This window comes from Crinia signifera, chromosome 1 (assembly GCF_055691185.1).
Source record: "Crinia signifera chromosome 1, ASM5569118v1, whole genome shotgun sequence".
Lineage (NCBI taxonomy): Eukaryota > Metazoa > Chordata > Amphibia > Anura > Myobatrachidae > Crinia > Crinia signifera.
In genome coordinates, this window is record NC_139217.1 from 222,821,611 (window position 1) to 222,841,220 (window position 19,610).

Consider the following 19,610-nt stretch of genomic DNA (forward strand, 5'->3'; position numbering starts at 1 on the left):
GTAGTGGACATAGCGAATCTATTTCCTCTGGTATATTTCCCGAGATTGGCAGGATGTTTGATTTGGACCAGTTTATACACAGTCCTGAATATACTCCAAAGGAAATCGATTATCGTTAGCATGAGAGGTAATATTGCATCTGCATCTTGAAGAAATAAAAGAACGTCATCCGCATATAATGCTATAGTGTCTAGATGATCACCCATTGATAAACCCTTAATATTGGGGGATGTACGCATATAGCAAGCTAGGGGTTCGATTGCTAAAGCAAACAAGGCCGGACAAAGAGGACATCCCTGGCTTGTGCCTCTTTTTAAAGGGAAAAGGTTCTGAAGTGTGACCGTTGACCGATATTCGTGCAACTGGTTCTGAGTATTATAGTTTAATCCATTGCTTGAATATCGATCCAAAGGCAAATTTATCCACAAATAATCCCATTGTATGGAATCGAAGGCTTTGGTGGCGTCCAAGGACACCACCGCTGCTCCCGATCCAGCATTTTTCCCACTCTGTAGGTGACAGAATAATCTCCTCAAATTTTGTAGTGTGCATCTTCCAAGCATAAAGCCCGTCTGGTCTCCATGTATGATGGATGCAACTACTGAATTTAATCTAGTGGCTAAGATCTTAACTAAGATTTTAACGTCCGTTGATAGCAGCAAGATGGGTCTGTAGGATTCAGGGAGGGTGGGATCCTTACCGGGTTTCAAAATTACTACGATGGTAGCTTCTGACATAGAAAATGGCATAGAACTGTGATTCGATAGTGTGTTGAACAAATCCAAAAGATAAGGGCCATAAAATTCTTTAAATTTCTTGTATAGTTCTATCGGTAATCCATCACATCCAGGAGCCTTGTTATTAGGTATAGACACTATGGCTATTTCTACCTCTTCTAAAGTAAATGGAGAATCCAACAATGCAGCTGCATCCGAGGATAGGGTAGGTAGTTAGATCTGCGATAGATAACTACCCAGCTGGTTATCTGTATATGTTGCTATGGTAGAGTATAAATTATTATAGTATGTAAAAAAAAACCTCAAGGAGGTCTGCAGCTGTATGGCATAAATCTCCCTCTGAATTACAAATCTGTTTAACGGTTGTATTGTTCCTGTCTTCCCTGGAGAGAAAAGCCACATATCTACCCCCCACATCAGCATATGAAACAGAGTTTAATGCATTACTCTGTTGGAAGTTCTCCCATTCGACAATTAGCTCTTCTCCTTCTCCCATTAGGGACAGCCAAAAGGGATTCAATTTCCAGAATCTCACACCCAGGGAGGGCTAGACTATCCAAGCTTAACATTAAAAGGGGAATGATCAGAAATTCCTCTCGCTAAATATTTGACCGATATAACCCTAGGGATTAAGTCAGAGGATATAAGTGCCATATCTATTCGAGAGAATGTATTAAAAGAGGCTGAGTAACAAGAATATTGTATTTCTTGTGGGTATCGAAGCCTCCAAATATCCGTCAAACCTAGTTCTATGATCAATCTAGAGAAAGGGGTTGGGGAAGCCTTTTGGGGGACAGGGTGTGGCATCGGTCTCCGTCTGTCCAATCCGGCATCCATAATATTATTATAATCCCCTAGACATATAGTAGGTGTTGTCGGGGACAAAGCGATGAAAGCCATTGCTTGTTTCAAAACGCCGTTAAAAAAGGCGGGGGAATATATATAGCAAGTATATGTACTAAGGTAGCATTAACAAACGCCATAAGAAACACATCTGCCATATTGATCTTTTTGACTCTGTTCCAAACAAAAGGGAACAGTCTTCTTAATCAAAACTGAGACTTTTTTTAAGGCTAAAACTTTACTCCCTGTGAGAGGAGTCTCAGTCAAACATATAATAATAGGATTTTAATACCTACCGGTAAATCCTTTTCTCGAAGTTCTTATGGGATACAGGGAAGTCGTTCTTAACGATGGGGAAAAGAGCATATCCGAAGGACACAGGCACATTTAAAACTTTATACTGGGTGTACTAGCTCCTCCCCTCTGCTCCCCTCCCTCTAGCCAGTTAAGGGAACTGTGCCGAAGAAGAAGAACAATATGAGAGGAATAGGTGTAATATTTACCGTGGTGAGATTCATCCAGCACACCCAACATACATTCAACGTACATAGACCACATTAGCGACTACAGAACCTGGGAAGTCTAAGGGCCTAAGAACATGTCAAACATGACAACTTTTTTGAACTGTGTTCCAACTGGAACAATTTATAAGAATTATCACCTAAGTGACAATCTACACTCGTGAACCGTTAAGGTACACTATGTAACAGTAAGTCACCTTAGTAACCTACACCCTTATGTCCGCAAGGAACAAAAAGGGGCAACAGAAGGACCCAGTATTGGTCCACATCTCACAAAGTGAGTAAGGCAAACCTCCGCACAGAGGCGGGCGCCCTGTATCCCATAAGAACTTTGAGAAAAGGATTTACCGGTAGGTATTAAAATCCTATTTTCTCCATCATTCTTATGGGATACAGGGAAGTCGTTCTTAACGATGGGGATATACCAAAGACATCAGAACGGGCGGGATTGTGCGGAACTTATTGCCGCAGCACCGCTTGCCCAAACTGAGTATCTTCAGTGGCCAAAGCATCAAATTTGTAAAACTTGACAAAGGTGTGTTGGCCTGACCATGTGGCAGCTCTACACAATTGTAAGGCCGATACTCCTCGGGCAGCCCAGGAAGTCCCCACTGAACGAGTTGAGTGGGCTTTCACCCCAGCAGGCATAGGAAGCTTTGCTACCACATAAGCCTGTTTAATGGTTGCACAGATCGATCGTGCAATAGACTGCTTGGAAGCAGGACGCCCTATCTTTTGGGCATCGTAAAGGACAAAAAGTCCATCAGTCTTGCGAATTCTCGCTGTTCTCCTGATGTAGACACGGAGAATCCTTACCACATCCAAAGATGTTGGCACCTCAGAATGAGGCCCACTAGCAGGAACCACAATTGGCTGGTTCACATGGAATGCAGACACCACTTTAGGCAGAAACCGCGGATTAGTGCGCAATTCTGCCCTGTCTTCATAGAAGATCAAATATGGGCTCTTGCAAGTTAATGCCCCTAGCTCAGAGACCCTCCTAGCCGAAGCTAGGGCTAGTAAGACCACCGTCTTCCATGTTAGATATTGCAAATAATTTTCCTCCAATGGCTCAAACCAGGAGGATTTTAGGAACGTCAGAACGACATCCAAGTCCCATGGTGGAGTAGGGGCCACAAAAGGAGGCTGTATATGCAATACTCCTTGCAGAAATGTCTGCACTTCAGGTATATTAGCCAGCTTCTTTTGAAAAAAGACAGATAGTGCAGATACCTGCACCTTCAAGGAACCTAAGCGTAAGCCCAGGTCCAGACCTGATTGAAGAAATCTAAGAAACCTTTCAAGTTTAAACTCCGAAGGAGTAAACTTTTCCTGCTCACACCAACCCACATATCTTTTCCAGATATGGTGGTAATGTGCGGCCGTTACCGGTTTTCTTGCACTTGTCATAGTTCTGATGACTGAAGTGTGAAATCCATTCTGTGTCAGGATCTGCCGCTCAACCTCCAGGCCGTCAAACGCAGCTGTTCCAAGGCCTGGAAGACGCACGGTCCTTGCATGAGCAGGTCTCTTTGCAGAGGCAGGCGCCACGAGTCCCTTTGCAGACTTAGAAGCTCTGGGTACCACGCTCTTCGTGGCCAGTCCGGAGCCACAAGAATCACCTCGGCTCCGTCTCTTCTTATCTTCCTTAGCACCCGAGCCACTAGGGGAATCGGTGGGAAGACATACACCAGGCTGTTGAACGTCCACGGTATGGAGAGGGCGTCCACTCCTTCTGCCTGAGGGTCTCTTGCCCTGGAGAAGTACCTGGATACTTTCCAATTGTGTCTTGATGCCATCAAGTCTACTAGTGGGGTCCCCCACCGAGCCACCAGAGAACTGAATACCTGGTGGTGTAGACTCCATTCCCCGGGATGGAGCTCGTGGCGACTGAGGAAGTCTGCTTCCCAGTTGTCCACCCCGGGTATGAATATGGCAGAAAGAGCCTGACAGTGACTCTCTACCCAGGACAGGATCTTTGTTGCTTCCCGCATGCAGGGCCTGCTTTTAGTCCCGCCCTGCCTGTTCAGAAATGCCACAGTAGTGGCATTGTCTGATTGGATGCGGACCGCCTGTCCGCTGAGGAGAGGGGCCGCCTTCAGAAGTGCATAATACACAGCACGTAACTCCAAGTTGTTGATGTGGAGGCGTGTTTCCCATAGGGTCCATTTGCCCTGAAAGGACTGACCCATGGTCACTGCACCCCAACCCAGGAGGCTCGCATCCGTGGTGACTAAGACCCAATCCTGGATGCCAATCCGCCGCCCTGCTTGTAAGTTGGGCGTGTGGAGCCACCACTGTAGTGACAGTCTGGTCCGAGATGACAACACAATCCGCCGATGCATCTGGCGGTGTGAACCAGACCACTTGCTCAGGAGGTTGAGCTGGAAAGTCCTGCTGTGAAACCTCCCGAATTGGAGAGCCTCGAAGGAGGCCACCATCTTTCCTAACATGATAATGCACTGGTGCACCGTCACCTGGGGGGGGGGGTTTCAACAAGTCTGTGACCAGTTGTTGAATGTCTACAATTTTGTCCTGTGGCAGGGACACTCTCATGAGAGCCGTGTCCAGCACCATCCCCAGGAACTGTAGTCTCTGTGAAGGGATCAGAGAGGACTTTGCTAAGTTCAGGAGCCAACCATGACCCGACAGGGTCTGTATGGTAACTTGTAAGGCTGCCTGCAATTCCTCTGGCGACCGCGCCTTTACCAGCAGGTCATCCAAGTATGGTATCACACAAATACCTTGTTTCCTTAGAACCACCATCATCTCCGCCATCACCTTGGTGAATATGCGCGGGGCTGAGGACAGGCCGAACGGCAGTGCACGGAACTGATAGTGATCGTTCAGTAGCACAAACCTCAGGTATTTCTGATGAGGGGCCCATATTGGGATGTGAAGTTAGGCGTCCTTCACGTCCAAGGACGCCAAGAACTCCCCCTCCTCCAGTGCCGCTATAACGGCCCGCAAGGACTCCATCTTGAACTTAGTTACCGTCAAGAAGGGATTCAGGGATTTTAAATTCAGAATCGGGCGCACTGACCCGTCCGGTTTTGGGACTACAAATAAATTTGAGTAATAACCCTGCCCTCTCTCTAGGGGAGGGACCGTGGTTATCACCCTGGCCTGTACCAGCTTTTGGATTGCTTGCTGCAACACCACTTGGTCCTCTGGGGACGCTGGAAGGCCTGATTTCAAGAACCTCTGAGGTGGCTGTGATGCAAACTCCAGCTTGTAGCCGTGCGTAATAAGAGCCTGTACCCAAGTATTGAGGCACGAGGCTTCCCAAACATGGCCGAAGAACGCCAGTCTGGCTCCCACCTCTGCCGGAGCTATTGGTGGAGCCCCACCGTCATGCTGCGGGTTAACCTGCAGCTGCCCCGGATGGCCGCTCTGAGGTGGCCGAAGCAGAAGGCTTCCTGAATTTACCCCGGGAGCCTCTGGCAGCATTTGAACCACCCCTGGCTTTAGGGTGGAATTTACTTGTCCGAAAGGACTGCTGGGAGTGAGATTGAAAAGGACGCTTGGGCGCCTGTGGGGTTGATGGCAGGAATGTGGACTTCCCTGCCGTGGCTTTAGAGATGAACTCATCTAAATCACTCCCAAACAACCTGCCGCCTGTGAAGGGGAGGTTATCTACACTCCGTTTGGAGTCAGCGTCAGCTACCCACTGCCGCAGCCAGAGGGATCTGCGCCCTGACTGAGTTACGGCCGTTAATGGCTCCTAACTCCTTCTGTGCTTCACACAGAACTTTAGCTGTGTCCTGAATATGGTGCAATTTTTCAGACACCTGCGCTACGGTCATGTCACCCAGAAGACCTTCCTGGATCTGGGAGGCCCACGTGTATATAGACTTAGCCATATAACAACTTGCTAAGACAGGACGCTGACACGCGCCACTAGCAGTAAAAATGGACTTAAGGGCGTTTTCAACCTTTCTGTCCGTGGCGTCTTTCAGTGAAGACGACCCTGGTAATGGAAGCACCATCTTTTTAGCTAAGCGAGAAACAGAAGAATCAACCTCCGGTGGCTCCTCCCACACCTTACGTCCCGCAGGATCAAAAGGGAACGTGGCTCTAAATTTCTTAGCCACTTTAAACCTCATTTCTGGGTTTTTCCATGCTGACTTGAAAGTACTTTCCAGGTCAGACTGCTCAGGGAAAATCACCTGTTGCTTTTTCTGAGTAGCAAAGAAAGCATCCCCTTCAGAGGATTCAGCTAAGGGAAGGTCCAACACCTCCCTGATTGCCATAATTAATGGCTCTGTGCCCCGCAGCAGTGACTGTGAAGCATCAGGCTCCTCATCACCTGTGTCTGCATCTCCTACATCATCATCATCATCATCCCCATCATCAGCCCCAGAATCAGGGGTTAGAGAGGGGGCACTTCTCTTACGAGTATCCCCAGGGGTAGGATTGATTATATCAACTCTGGCAGAAAGGATAGCAAGCTCCCTCTGCACCCTCTGGGTCTGTGCTGCAGTAGCAGTTAACTGTGTAGTTACAGTTTCAAGCATGGCTTTCATCCCTGCTGCCCAGGCAGGCTCTTGTGAGCTGTCCTGTGTGCTACTCTGCTGCCCAGTAAGTTGTGGGGGGACCCCACTGCTTTGTGGGGACATACATGGCCCACAAGTAACCTGTGATGAAGATGCTGGCACAAACTTATCACTGCACACCATACATGTAAGTTTCCTCACCATTGTGACAAACAGTCTCCCCTCACACACAGCGCACACACAGTGGATATGCAGTGTGATTTATCAGATAATTACTATGTGTAGTTATATCTGATCATGTACAGCTTAACAAGCTAGTGGGGTGGTGTACAGAGGATAATGGAGGGGTCCAATACACCAAACAACCTTAGCTCTCCGATTTTAGGAGCTGGTAAACAGTACAGTAATGTTAACAGTACTTTACAGTGTATGCAGGCAAGTGTACAAGTACACAAGCGCTGAAAACCTGAAGCTGTCTCTGCAAGCAGATTCCCTCTGTTCCACACCGCTGAGGAGTGTCTGGAGCAGTATAATGGTGTTTCCAGCAGCCAGGGAAGAAGCAGGAAGCAGGTTTTGGCGCCCTCACAGAGCTTGGTCCCACTCTGGGTAAGCTCCGCCCAGCATAATGGCGCCGGAGCTTACCTGCGTTTTATACTGAGACTGACATTGGGGAATGTCCAAACCTCTTTGGTAACTGCCCTGGACAATACAGGAGGCAGTACCCTGTCCCAGTGTAGGCAGGGGGTTGCGCGGTCCCTGTGCAGGGCACCGCCGATACCGCCGCCGCCATCTTGCCGCACAGTAATCCGGGGACCCCATGGCGGGGTACCCCGGGGTAATACTCACCACTGACGTCTTCAGACTGGACTAGGGGTGTGCGGCATGCCAGGGGTGTGCGCGCTGCAGCGCAATGCCCGCGGTAACAACACCCACTCAGGGCGGTGGCCCTGTGGCAGGGACAGCTCGGTACCTTGAAGTGGCCAGCAGCTGAACCCTTCCCCTAGTCTCCCACGACGTAGTACTGCTGTTAAGTCCAAAACAGCAGCCCCAAAATAATAGAGAAATTAAACAGAAGATAAAACTCTCTGGAGCTCTTCCTGATGCGTGCTTCTCCTGAGGCACAGTTCGCAAACTGGCTAGAGGGAGGGGAGCAGAGGGGAGGAACCAGTACAACCAGTATAAAGTTTTAAATGTGCCTGTCTCCTTCGGATATGCTCTTTTCCCCATCGTTAAGAACGACTTCCCTGTATCCCATAAGAATGATAGAGAAATCAGCTTTATGCAATTTTACCACCCCATCAATTTAAGGCCTTCACGTCTACTCACCATCTATCAATACTAGTTTATATGTTAGAGGAAAATTTATGATAAAAAGTACAAGCAGTTTCATATGCACGTAAGTAGACATTTCAAGGAAATACCAATCCATCAATTTAGAGTGTTTGAATATTAGTGCATATAGTGAAAACCCAATATCAAAGAATAGATATGCATATACATTGTATCGCATAGTGACCTTTAGACCAGGTTTGTACATCACGTAACAACAACGATAAAGACAAAAGAAAAAGAATCCCTCCCTGTATATCCATAATAAACTAAAAGGTGCCCATACACGTTACAATTATTGTATACAATATCGCATCTCATCGAATCTCGGTTTTGCAATGAGATGAGATCTAGTACAAAAAGTATGTGCTGCACATACTTTTTGTACTAGATCTCATCTCATCGCAAAACAGAGATGCGATATTGTATACAATAATTGTAACGTGTATGGGCACCTTAAGATATACCTATGCCCAGACTTAGAAAAAATAAAAAAATAAAGAAAACAAACAAACCAAAAACAAAGCCAAGACGAGGAATATCAGGGAAGATCCTAAGCCAGTGGTTCCCAAACTGTGCGCCGTGGCTCCCTGGGGTGCCTCGGGACACATGCAGGGGTGCCCCAGGTTAATGGTCCAGGACCAATTAAAATTATTAATGGTGAATTATTTGTAAGCAAAACCAGTGCTGGTGGCTGGCAATCATGAAATGTGTACAAACAGAAGCAAATCCTGCCCTTTACCACATAACTGACCCTAAGAATCACATATAAACCCAATCTAATTAAAACATGTTTGGCCTAGGGGTGCCGTGAAAAAATTCTTATACTCTAGGGTGCCGTGATTAAAAAAAGATTGGGAACCCCGTCCTAAGCTAATAGGACTAATCCAAACAGAATGGATCAGTGCATATTGTTTAATGATTCGTTATCAATGCAATTAATATGTTACTAATTTCAAAAATACATATAGCAAGAATTTACTATACTTACAATAGAGGCATGGATAATGAATAACAATTACATATAACTAGGAGTCTTTATTGAGTAACAATCCACAACAAATAACAGACCTTCCGTATAATATGTAAATAAGATATACCTTAAAGCAGTGGTTCCCAAACTGTGCGCCTAGGCTCCCTGGGGTGCCTCGGAGCACTTGCAGGGGTGCCTCGGTTTGGTTGTCCAGAACAGATTCAAATTATTTATGGTCAATGTATTTGGCAAAATCAGTGCTTGTGGCTTCCAGTTTTTAAATATGTGGATAAACAGAAGTGAATTATGTCCCTCACGACATAACTGGACCTATGGATGACATATAAGCACAACTTATTTAATTTAATATTGTTTTCTGAAATTCTCGGTAGCAAACTTTGCACCTAGGGGTGCCTTGACAAATATTCTGATAATCTAGTGTGCCGTGATGCAAAAAAGTTTGGGAACCACTGCCTTAAAGGAAAACTCGAACATAACAAACAATAAAGTAAGTTAATGATTTATAATTAATTGAGTTATTCGATATGCTCAATACAGGGTCAGGGCTGTCTTTTGGATTTGCCCTATACTTCCTGGTTGAGCAAAGGAAAGTCAGTGATTGGTGCACCTACACCACCTGACACAGAGAGACGAGGGGTCAGGTGACCGACCACGTGACCAAGCCCAAATATACATGGGCACAGAAATATGACACGGCGCTAGCTGATGACAGCGCACCGATCACGTGACGCACTACAAGTATGATGGCGCCGATCACGTGACGCTCCGCAATGGCATCTGGGATGAGAGCGACGATCACGTGACATAACAGAGAGGATTGTGGGCAGAATTTGCCGATCACGTGACGCGCCGCCCTGCATCATGGGAGAGCTAGTCACAGATGAATGACACATACTCTGAGCAATCAGCGATGCTTAGAGAAATCTGACTACCCCCCAAATAACAATGAAAGCCTAAGATAGGCTGACATATCAATCAGGGGAATACAAGGGTCTGATGTAATACAATGTCACATGACTAAGAATAACACGTCTGATTGGTGGCCTGATATTAATAAATATCTCCTGCAAAGGACACCCTGGTTGGCCTTGAGAAAGCTGCTTAAATGCGGTGAAACATGTGTTGGTTAGATCTACACTGAAATGTCAATTAGCAGAAACAATCTTCAAATGTGTTTAGTTATTTAGAATTTACCCATATGTGTTACACTAAATACTTAAGACTCTTATGCTATGTTCCTGATATGAGCAGCAGAGGGCTCCCTTGCCTGTAAAAGTATTTAAACTAGCACTGAGCTGGGTTTTCCTAGATCTGTTCATATAATAATTGATAGGTAGCAGCAATAGAGGCAAAACTGCCAGAATTAGTAAGACCACCCAGTCCCCGATTTAGGTGACTGCATATAATTGTCAATATCTGAACATAGCATTCAGTAGTCCATTAATACACCCAATTGTTCCTGTATACAATATATTGATCAGGAAGCAATCCAATGTTATGTTCTTTCTGTAAATAACAGACAGTATCTTTGCTGATAAAACAATCAATAACAGACAGTATCTTTACTGATAAAACAATTAATCTGATATACAGCTGGAACTGTCTGTATTGTATTTGTAAAATACCTACCAGATAATTACAATAAGTATACCAGAATCATTAAGAACACCTGGTTCTAAACCCAGGTGACTGTATTTCATCTGGTGGTATTTGAACATAACATAGGGGATAATTATACATCTATTCCTGGGCCTTGTATATAAAAGCGCCCATGACTCCCTAGTGGACCAGCAGAGGGTAAAATAAAAGTATCAGTGATAAAACGGTAAAACACATTTTGGGTACCAATCATCAGAACCTTTATTGTCAGAGGTATTTATACAATAAAAACATCTTCTGGACAATAAATTATATATTTTTTCTCTACACATTGAAGACCTGCTCAATTAAGAAAATTTACATTTTTCAGTCCAAGATCTTTTTAGGATCACTTTTTTCCTTAATTCTTTGTCACTAAAAACACCATCTGTGTGTATATATGTTTGTACGTGTGATTTTAACCTCTTTAAATTCACTGCGGCTTCCCATCATGTTATATAATGGGACCTTTTAAAAATATGACCCATTAAAATTTAAATTTTATGTAAATATTCTTTGTTCAAGTGCAGTCCTTTTCTCTCCCTGTTCATCACTTAAACTACTACGGTTTGGGAACTGCACCCCCGCGAACCGATTTAATGTGGGGATCTGATCCTTGAATAATATATATCTAAATTCTCCATAGAGTGCAGACATACACCCAGCTCCACAAAGGAGCAAACCTATCTAAAGATCCGAAGCTAACCTGATAGCTAGATCTTATGGAGCCCACACACGCACCGATCCCGACGTGCGTTGTGGGCTTAACTAGCACACATAGCATTGCATCGTATGCCTTGTGCATACGATGCGCATGCGATGCGATGCTATGCTAGAAAAAGCTAGTACAAAAAGTATGTGCAGCACATACTTTTTGTACTGTACGATGAGGTGCCGCGGGAGCGCGCACCCCTTCGTACAGCATCCCACCGCCGGCAACGGTGCGTGTGTGGGCTCCTTTAGTAGTAGCGCCCAATATAAATTTCTAATGCCTTAAATACGGCCATAATTTATATATAAAAAAGGAAACAAATGGAGAAAAGAGGATGAGGGAAAAAAAAGGGGGGGGGGGGGGGTTATGGTCGCTTCTCCAGGCGTATTAAAGAAGTGGGTCGTATCATTGTGAATCACTCGAAGACGAGCTGGAAAAAGCATTGAGTATTGAATCTGTCTATCCCGTAATTTCTTCTTGATAGATAAGAACTGTGATCTCGACTTTTGTATATCCATGGTGAAATCAGGGTGTGCGGCTACTTGGTCTGAATCGAGCATCAGAGGTCCTAGTATGTGACAATCGCAGTACTGTGTCTCGATCCTTGTAGTGAAGCATTCTAGCTATGAAAGTGTGAGCGAGTGCTCCAGGTGGCAATGCTCTAGAAGGTATACGATGTGCCCGCCCAGCAGCAAACTGAGCACTGAAATCCTCTCTGCTAAAAAATCTCAGGAGCCATTCCTCAAGGAATTTTTCCGGTTGCAGTCCCTCTGCCCGCTCGGGGATACCAACAAATCTGATATTATTCCTCCTAAGACGGCCCTCAATATCTGAGAGTTTGGTTTTAACTGCAGTCATTTGAGTAGACAATTCTGCAAAAGTGATTTTTTAAGGGGGCTGTAGTATCCTCACGGTCACTGACCCGCTGCTCGACTTCACCCACTCTGTCGCGTAGCTTCTGCATATCGTTTCGGATAAGTGATACATCGGCCTGTACTTGGCTGATCAGTGCAGTGACCCTAAATTCAGACTTGGCGATGGCCTGAAGAATTTGTTGGGTGGATTGTGTTGCCCCCCCATCATTGGGGTCTTCAGTATTGGTAGTGGTGGGAGGTGATGTCATTTACTGATCATGCTGTGGCGTTGTATTTGACATGTGAGTTTCCAGCATATTTCGCCAGATATTGAGTGGTACTAGATGCCTGGCATGATTTCCCCGTATCCGCTGTGGGTTATAAAAAAACTGCTCAGCTCAGATTATGTGTGACAATTCACCTGGTATTTATGCGAGTATCTGCTGTTTCAGAGGTCTATAATAAAGGGTGTGGTATGGGACTCCGACAGTCAGGATCCTGACAGTCAGGATCCCGACAGTCAGGATCCCGACAGTCAGGATCCCGACAGTCATTATCCCGACAGTCATTATCCCGACAGTCATTATCCCGACAGTCATTATCCCGACAGTCATTATCCCGACAGTCATTATCCCGACAGTCATTATCCCGACAGTCATTATCCCGACAGTCATTATCCCGACAGTCATTATCCCGACAGTCATTATCCCGACAGTCATTATCCCGACAGTCATTATCCCGACTGCCCGGAGTCAGACAGCATGGCGAGTGCAAAAAAGCCCCTTGCGGGCTCGCTACGCTGCAGGCTACGCGAGCCACCTATTCTATTCTGCCTCTATGGGGGTCATGGAACCCCACGAGGGAAAATAGCGGGTGGCCGTCGGGAACCCGTCCGGCACCCATAATAAAAGCCCTTATAAATTATTACAAGGGAATAGATTAGTCAGTTCAAGGGAGTCTCTTTGATGTAAAGCAATGTATATCTAATCACAGCAGTACCTCTTAAGCAGCCTCAGCAGTATCACACCAATCTAAATCAAAAGCTGGGATAATAATGGTTACTGGGGGGTCCTCTCGATTCGGGGGAGAGCAATACTAAATATTTAAGTATAGTATAGCACCTGTGCCTCCCTTCTGTTTGCAGCTTTAGATCCACTTGTTTGCTGAATCTTTTTGCCGAGCAGGTATAGCATAGAGCAGGTATTGATACAGGCCGTTTTTCCCATGCAGCGTGTCTCCTGCAGCTCTCAGTGTTCTCTCAGGGGGGTTGCAGTTGCTATAGTATGGATATCTCCTCAGCGTTCTCCACCTTTCCCCTTTATGCTGGTCAGATTTTCACTTGATCTCTGCAGATTTGTGCCAGCGGAGCAGTCCCAAATCCGAATCGGTACCAGCGTTTCACTTTTCAGAGGTCCTCTGCTGAGACACCACCGGACAGTATCGCAGAGAGCTAGTCTGGCAGCAGCAGCACAGATAACAGCATGGGCAGCAGCGGGGAAAGGGGCCAGCTGGTGGCGCCTGATACCACTTTGTCAGCGCCGGTGCTCTGCTGACGCGTCTTCCAGCCGGGACCGGACCAACCGGCCTGCCTTGATGGGGGTGCCCGCAGGGAGTCAGCGGTCTCAGCTTCAACTCCTCAGCCCTGCCGCTCTTCCTCCGGAGGAGATGGGGGTCCACCGAAGATCCGGGGCCACCGAGAGAAGGTACAATTTTCCCCTATTTTCGGGCATATAGGATGATTAAACCGAATGGGTACGGGAGCTACTGGAGCGCGCAGTCTACTCCATCCTACGCCAAGCCAATCCCCCTCACACAGTGCCCCTGGTGTCTTTTACAATATCAGAACTACTGCTAGGTAATATACAGAGCCGGGGTAGGTCTATAATATAATAGACCACTAATTATGCCGGACACTGCTGCTGATAAAGCTCACTCCTCATATGATTTCCATTAGGATCTCTCCTGTGACCTAGTTACACCCAGCATCTACACTCCATAAGTCTTACTGTCTAACTCAGGCATGTCCAAACTACGGCCCTCCAGCTGTTGTGAAAATATAAGTCCCATTATGCTTTTCCACAGTTTTGATATTATGGAATGCTAAAACAATGGCAAGGCATGCCGGATGTGTAGTTTCACAACAACTGGAGGGCCACAGTTTGGACATGGCTGGTCTAACTATTCTGTGAGTGCATGCGGCTGCCAGCTATCTGATGGTGGTGCGGGAATATCATAACTGGAGGGTGAGATACAGCGCACTCCTGCAATCTAGCCAAAATGAACGCCTGTTCGTTGCCATGGGGGATTACATGCTTGTTGCCCAGAGGTAGGTACCCAGAACTACCAGAATCCACTCTGACAGATGATGCTTGGCATGGGGGGGACAGATGCTGGGCTGAGAGAGGGGTTGTTGGGGGTGTCATGGATGGGGAAAGATGATGTGAGCAGCAGAGGGGAACAAGGGGGTGCCATATATGGGGGGGGGATGTTCTGTAGAGGCATGTGGCAACCAGCTATCTAAATGTGCAAACATATCATGACAAGTCAAGTCACAGACATGACAGTTTTCAATTTTGACTAGAGAGTGTGCAATCTATTTCTATTACAGTTAAATTGGCCATAGGCAAAATTGCAGTTTATCAGTATTCTGCGCTCCGGGGAGTTCAAGTAAAATTGCATAGCCAAAACTGCACCACGTTTAAGCACCTTAACTCATAATTTGCTTTGTTGTGAATGGCTGCCGTTTTTGTTTCCAAAGCTTTTCCCAACTGAATCTAATGGTGCCCACACACGGTGAGAGGTGTTCTTGTTGCGATTTGAGCCTTGGTGCAATTTGGACTGAGTGATTTGAACTACACCAGATTTTGACTACACTACAATAGTATGCTATTGCATGCAATTAGGGTGGCCAATCCCGGGATCGGGGGATCCCGGGATTTGGCCCCCAAAACGCCGGGATTTCAATCCCGGGATTGGAGTTTCCAATCCCGGGATTTCGGGATTAGATTGCGCATGCGTGCAGTCTAATGCCGGGCAGCGTCTGAGCATCGCTCAGACGCTGCCCGACTTCTCCCGGCAGCACTGCACAGCGTGACGAGATCAGAGGTCACGCTGCGCAGGCAGAGGTCGCGCCCGGCAATGTGATGCCGCGCCGCCCGCCCGCCCAGCCAGCAAGCCCACCCGTCCGCTCGCCCAGCCAGCTATGAACCCGCCCAGCAAGCCCACTCGCCCGCCCAGCCAGCTAGGAACCCGCCCGCCCAGCCAGCTATGAACCCGCCCAGCAAGCCTACCCGCCCAGCCAGCCCGCACCATGGACAACCCGTCCCCCCCACCCAACAACCGGGCTCCTGGCAACCCTGCTGCACAAATGAAGGTAAATGTGGGGCAGGTAGGGTGTCTTTTTATTAGGAAAGCCAATCCCGGGAATCCCGGGATTGAGCATTTTTCAATCCCGGGAATCCCGGGATTGAGCATTTTTCGGTACTTGTGAGTTATCCGGGCTGCCGATTTTTTCATCGCGCCCGAAATCGGGGGCATCGCGTCGGTCGTGGCCGTTATAAGGAGCCGCGACGCGATGCCCACGATTTCCCATAGACAGTAATGTTAAAAGACACGATGGACCCGATTTCCGACACGATTTCCCATAGACAGTAATGTTAAAAGACGCGATGGACCCGATTTCCCATAGACAGCAATGTTAAAATAAAATTACAATGTGAGATTGTGGCGAGCACAGCGAGCCCCGCGAGGGGACGCGGACACCTTCACAGGTATCCGCGTGCCCTTGCGGGCTTCACAGGTGTCCGCGTGCCACGCTTCGGGCTCGGTGGCTCGCTGCGCTCGCCACACTATTCTATTCTCACTCCACGCCCTAGTGGATAGTAGGGCATGAAAAGGTCGGAGGACGCGTACCGCCGCCCCTCGCGGGCTCGCTGCGCTCGCCACGCTTCGGGTTGGCGTCAATAGCGGGGTGGCGTTAACGGTGGTGGGGGGCCATGAAACATTTTTTTTAAAAACATATTGCCCAATTTCACATTGTAATTTTATTTTAACATTGCTGTCTATGGGAAATCGGGTCCATCGTGTCTTTTAACATTACTGTCTATGGGAAATCGTGGGCATCGCGTCGCGGCCCCTTATAACGGCCACGACCGACGCGATGCCCCCGATATCGTGTCTTTTAACATTACTGTCTATGGGAAATCGGGGGCATCGCGTCGCGGCCCCTTATAACGGCCACGACCGACGCGATGCCCCCGATTTGGAGCTAAATCATGGGCATCGCGTCGGTCGGGTGTCCTTAAGTTAACCAAACTTAAGGACAAAATCGGCAGCCCGGATAACTCACAAGTACCCATTTTTCAATCCCGAATCCCGGGATTGAAAAAATGTCCCAGGATTGGCTTCCCTACATGCAATGTAGTACAAAAATACCTGCATGCACATATTAATTTTGCCTTGCGATATTGACTACGCAGGAGTGCGATGCGATTGAACTAAAAAGATCAAATTGCACACGCTAAGCACAAGGAGTGGGCACCATCAGTTTAATTTTTCTGCCGAGAGGAGTGACACACTACACCTCGAAGTGATCCTATCCCTTGAAACAACTGGGACCATTTCCAGGAGACTCCGTTATATCTTTGCAAAGAGAGCGCTTCTTATCCCGGGTGAGCATATTATTAATCCGTGACTGCACATGTTATAATCCACTGATCAGTTTTCATGCAGTATTATTCTGCCTAAATCAGGACTATATATTATTGTCCTACCTTCACCATTACTGCAAATTACCACCAACTGCAGGAAAAATATTCTTATATGATTATTGCTGAAGCAAACAGTATTGCTGATATTATATCAAGAGCTATTATAGTTAATTGATTGGGATCCCATTCTCACTTATATTTTTATATATTCTATGTATTTGTATGTACTATTTTTTATTGATTCTAGATAAAGATTTTTCAACAGTTACAGTGTGTCCGTGACTCGTTCCTTTTCAGACAGCCAATGTGTTACTATCATTAAGCCAATCTAAACAGCAGCGCAATCTACTCCAACCCCCCCCCCCTCCCCCCCTAATTTTTCTTCCTAGCTTAGCCTTTAAAAGTGTTGTCCATCCAAAATTGAAATACAGTACTGAGTGGCACTACTAGACATCATTATTGAAATCTTGCTCAAGATAATACATTTGGAAATGAAAATGTCAAACGTTTACTTCAATTACAATAACTCCGCTTTATGCGGATTATGAGACTTGTGTAATGAAACATAATAAAAAATATATATATATATATTATATATATATATACATACATACATACATACACACACACATACACACACACACATATACATATATACACACACACATATACATATATATATATATACACATACATACATGTACATATATATATATATATATATATATATATATATATATATATATATATATATATATATATATAATCCGTGCACACTCTTAATTCGCAAGAGTAGGTGCTATAGCCATTTAAATGGTAATGAAGTTGAACAATTAGAGGCAAGCACACCGTTGTCTATGCCTAAATGTGACTGTACTGCATGTTGGACCTGCCTGCTACTTTTTTACATAAAGTTTTTTCACCTCTTCAACTACCAACGGTGTGCTTGCCTCTAATTGTTCAAATATATATATATATATATATATATATATATATATATATATATATATATACACACACATATACATACACACACACACATACCCGTCCTAAATTATCTATATCCCAGTCCTAAATTATCTATATCCCAGTATGCTAAGTGAAATAAAATGCAACAAAGATCTGAACATGCCACTGTTGCAGTAACTTTAAATGCTCGCAAAGAAGGGAATAATGCAACCCCTCAGTACTCAGCATTTGAACCACATTAATTACGATGCTCAATCAGTCGTTATGTGAACATAATGTGAGTGCAGTTCAAATAAATTAGCATTATAAATGTACTATTAAAACATATCTGACCAATCTCCGAGTATACGTATGCATCAGACCCCCGGGCTTCACGTTAAATTCTTCAGTACTCGATGTTTCATGAGCTCCGGTACACACAGCAACACATAGCAAAACCACAGCACCAACCATCCCGGCAGCAGCCATTTTATGAGTTAGAATGTCGAAAGCCTCACTTAACAGAGGGAAGGTACCATACTGTAGGTATAAGAACGTAGAATGAGCAACATTTTAATAATACAAAGTAAACTAATAACTGTACGCATTATACTTATGCAAATATATCACTTTTACATTATACTTCACTAATTCGGTCAGGTTACAATAATGCTATAAAAATGTGTACCAGAATGCGTTCTGGTTAGCGGCCATCTTTCTGGAGACGTGGACGACGTGTACTCGTCTTCTTCTATTCGTCGCGAGTAAAACTCGTCACACGCTTATAACTAACGTCGAATATGTCAGTTGGATCTCTTAAAACCGAACTCTCCTCATCTCATCGCGATGCTTTATAGTGCCAGTGGAATATTAGGGTAGCGGACGAGGCTGAAGTTGGCTTCTTATTCGGCCAGCTTCTTATTCGGCCAGCTTCTTATTCGGCCAGCTTCTTATTCGAGCTCCAGCTTCTTATTCAGGACAATCACTTTTACAAGGGTTAATGAATCTTGGACCACAAATTTGACTGCAGAAATCAACACAGGGGGGTCACGTACATATGACCCACTAGCAATTTCTTTTGACCAACAAGGATTTGGGCAGAAAATGGGCACAAAAATGGGCATGGGTCCCAGATATCATTTTGAATAAGTAGCTGGTGTCCTGAAAGGGTTAAATAGCGTTGGTCAAAAAATATTACACTTGGAATCCACACAGGGGGTCACTTACATATGACCCACTTGCCATTTATTTTGACCAACAAGGATTTGGGCAGTAATAGGGCAGTAAAGTGGGCATGGGTCACAGATGTCATCATTTTGAATAAGTAGCTGGTGTCCTGCAAGGGTTAAACAGCATTGGTCAACACATATTACACTTGGAATCCACACAGGGGGGTCAGATACATATGACCCACTTGCAATTTCTTTTGACCAACAAGGATTTGGGTAGAAATTGGGCACGAAACTGGGCATAGGTCCCAGATGTCATTATTTTGAATAAGTAGCTGGTGTCCTGCAAGGGTTAAACAGTGTTGGTCAAAACATATTATACTTGAAATCCACACAGGGGGGTCACCTACATATGACCCACTTGCCATTTCTTTTGACCAGCAAGGATTTGGGCAGAAAATGGGCATGGGTCCTAGATATCATTTTGAATAAGTAGCTGGTATCCTGCAATGGTTAAACAGCGTTGTTAAAAAAATATTACACTTGGAATCCACACAGGGGGGTCACTTACATATGACCCACTTGCAATTTTTTTTGACCAACAAGGATTTGGGCAGAAAATGGGCACTAAAGTGGGCATAGGTCCCAGATTTCATCATT

General features: G+C 45.6%; 1 protein-coding gene across 7 annotated transcripts in view; it reads right to left on the reverse strand.

Moving 5' to 3' along the window:
- MYDGF (myeloid derived growth factor) overlaps positions 1–18,610 on the reverse strand; it is a 181,076-nt gene extending 162,466 nt beyond the window's left edge. For 4 of the 7 annotated variants that reach the window (XR_014472970.1, XR_014472969.1, XM_083179316.1 and 1 more), the window contains exons 1-2: positions 18,470–18,610; positions 18,136–18,321 (exon numbers count right to left, since the gene is read on the reverse strand). Coding sequence is in view for 4 of the 7 variants with exons in the window: in XM_083179316.1 (XP_083035442.1) it covers positions 18,136–18,270 (135 nt within the window). In the remaining 3 variants the exon portion in view is untranslated. The remainder of the gene's footprint in view (positions 1–18,135; positions 18,322–18,469) is intronic. The other 3 variants (XM_083179317.1, XM_083179314.1, XM_083179318.1) reach the window with 2 other exon arrangements.
- Between the last annotated feature and the right edge of the window lie 1,000 nt (positions 18,611–19,610).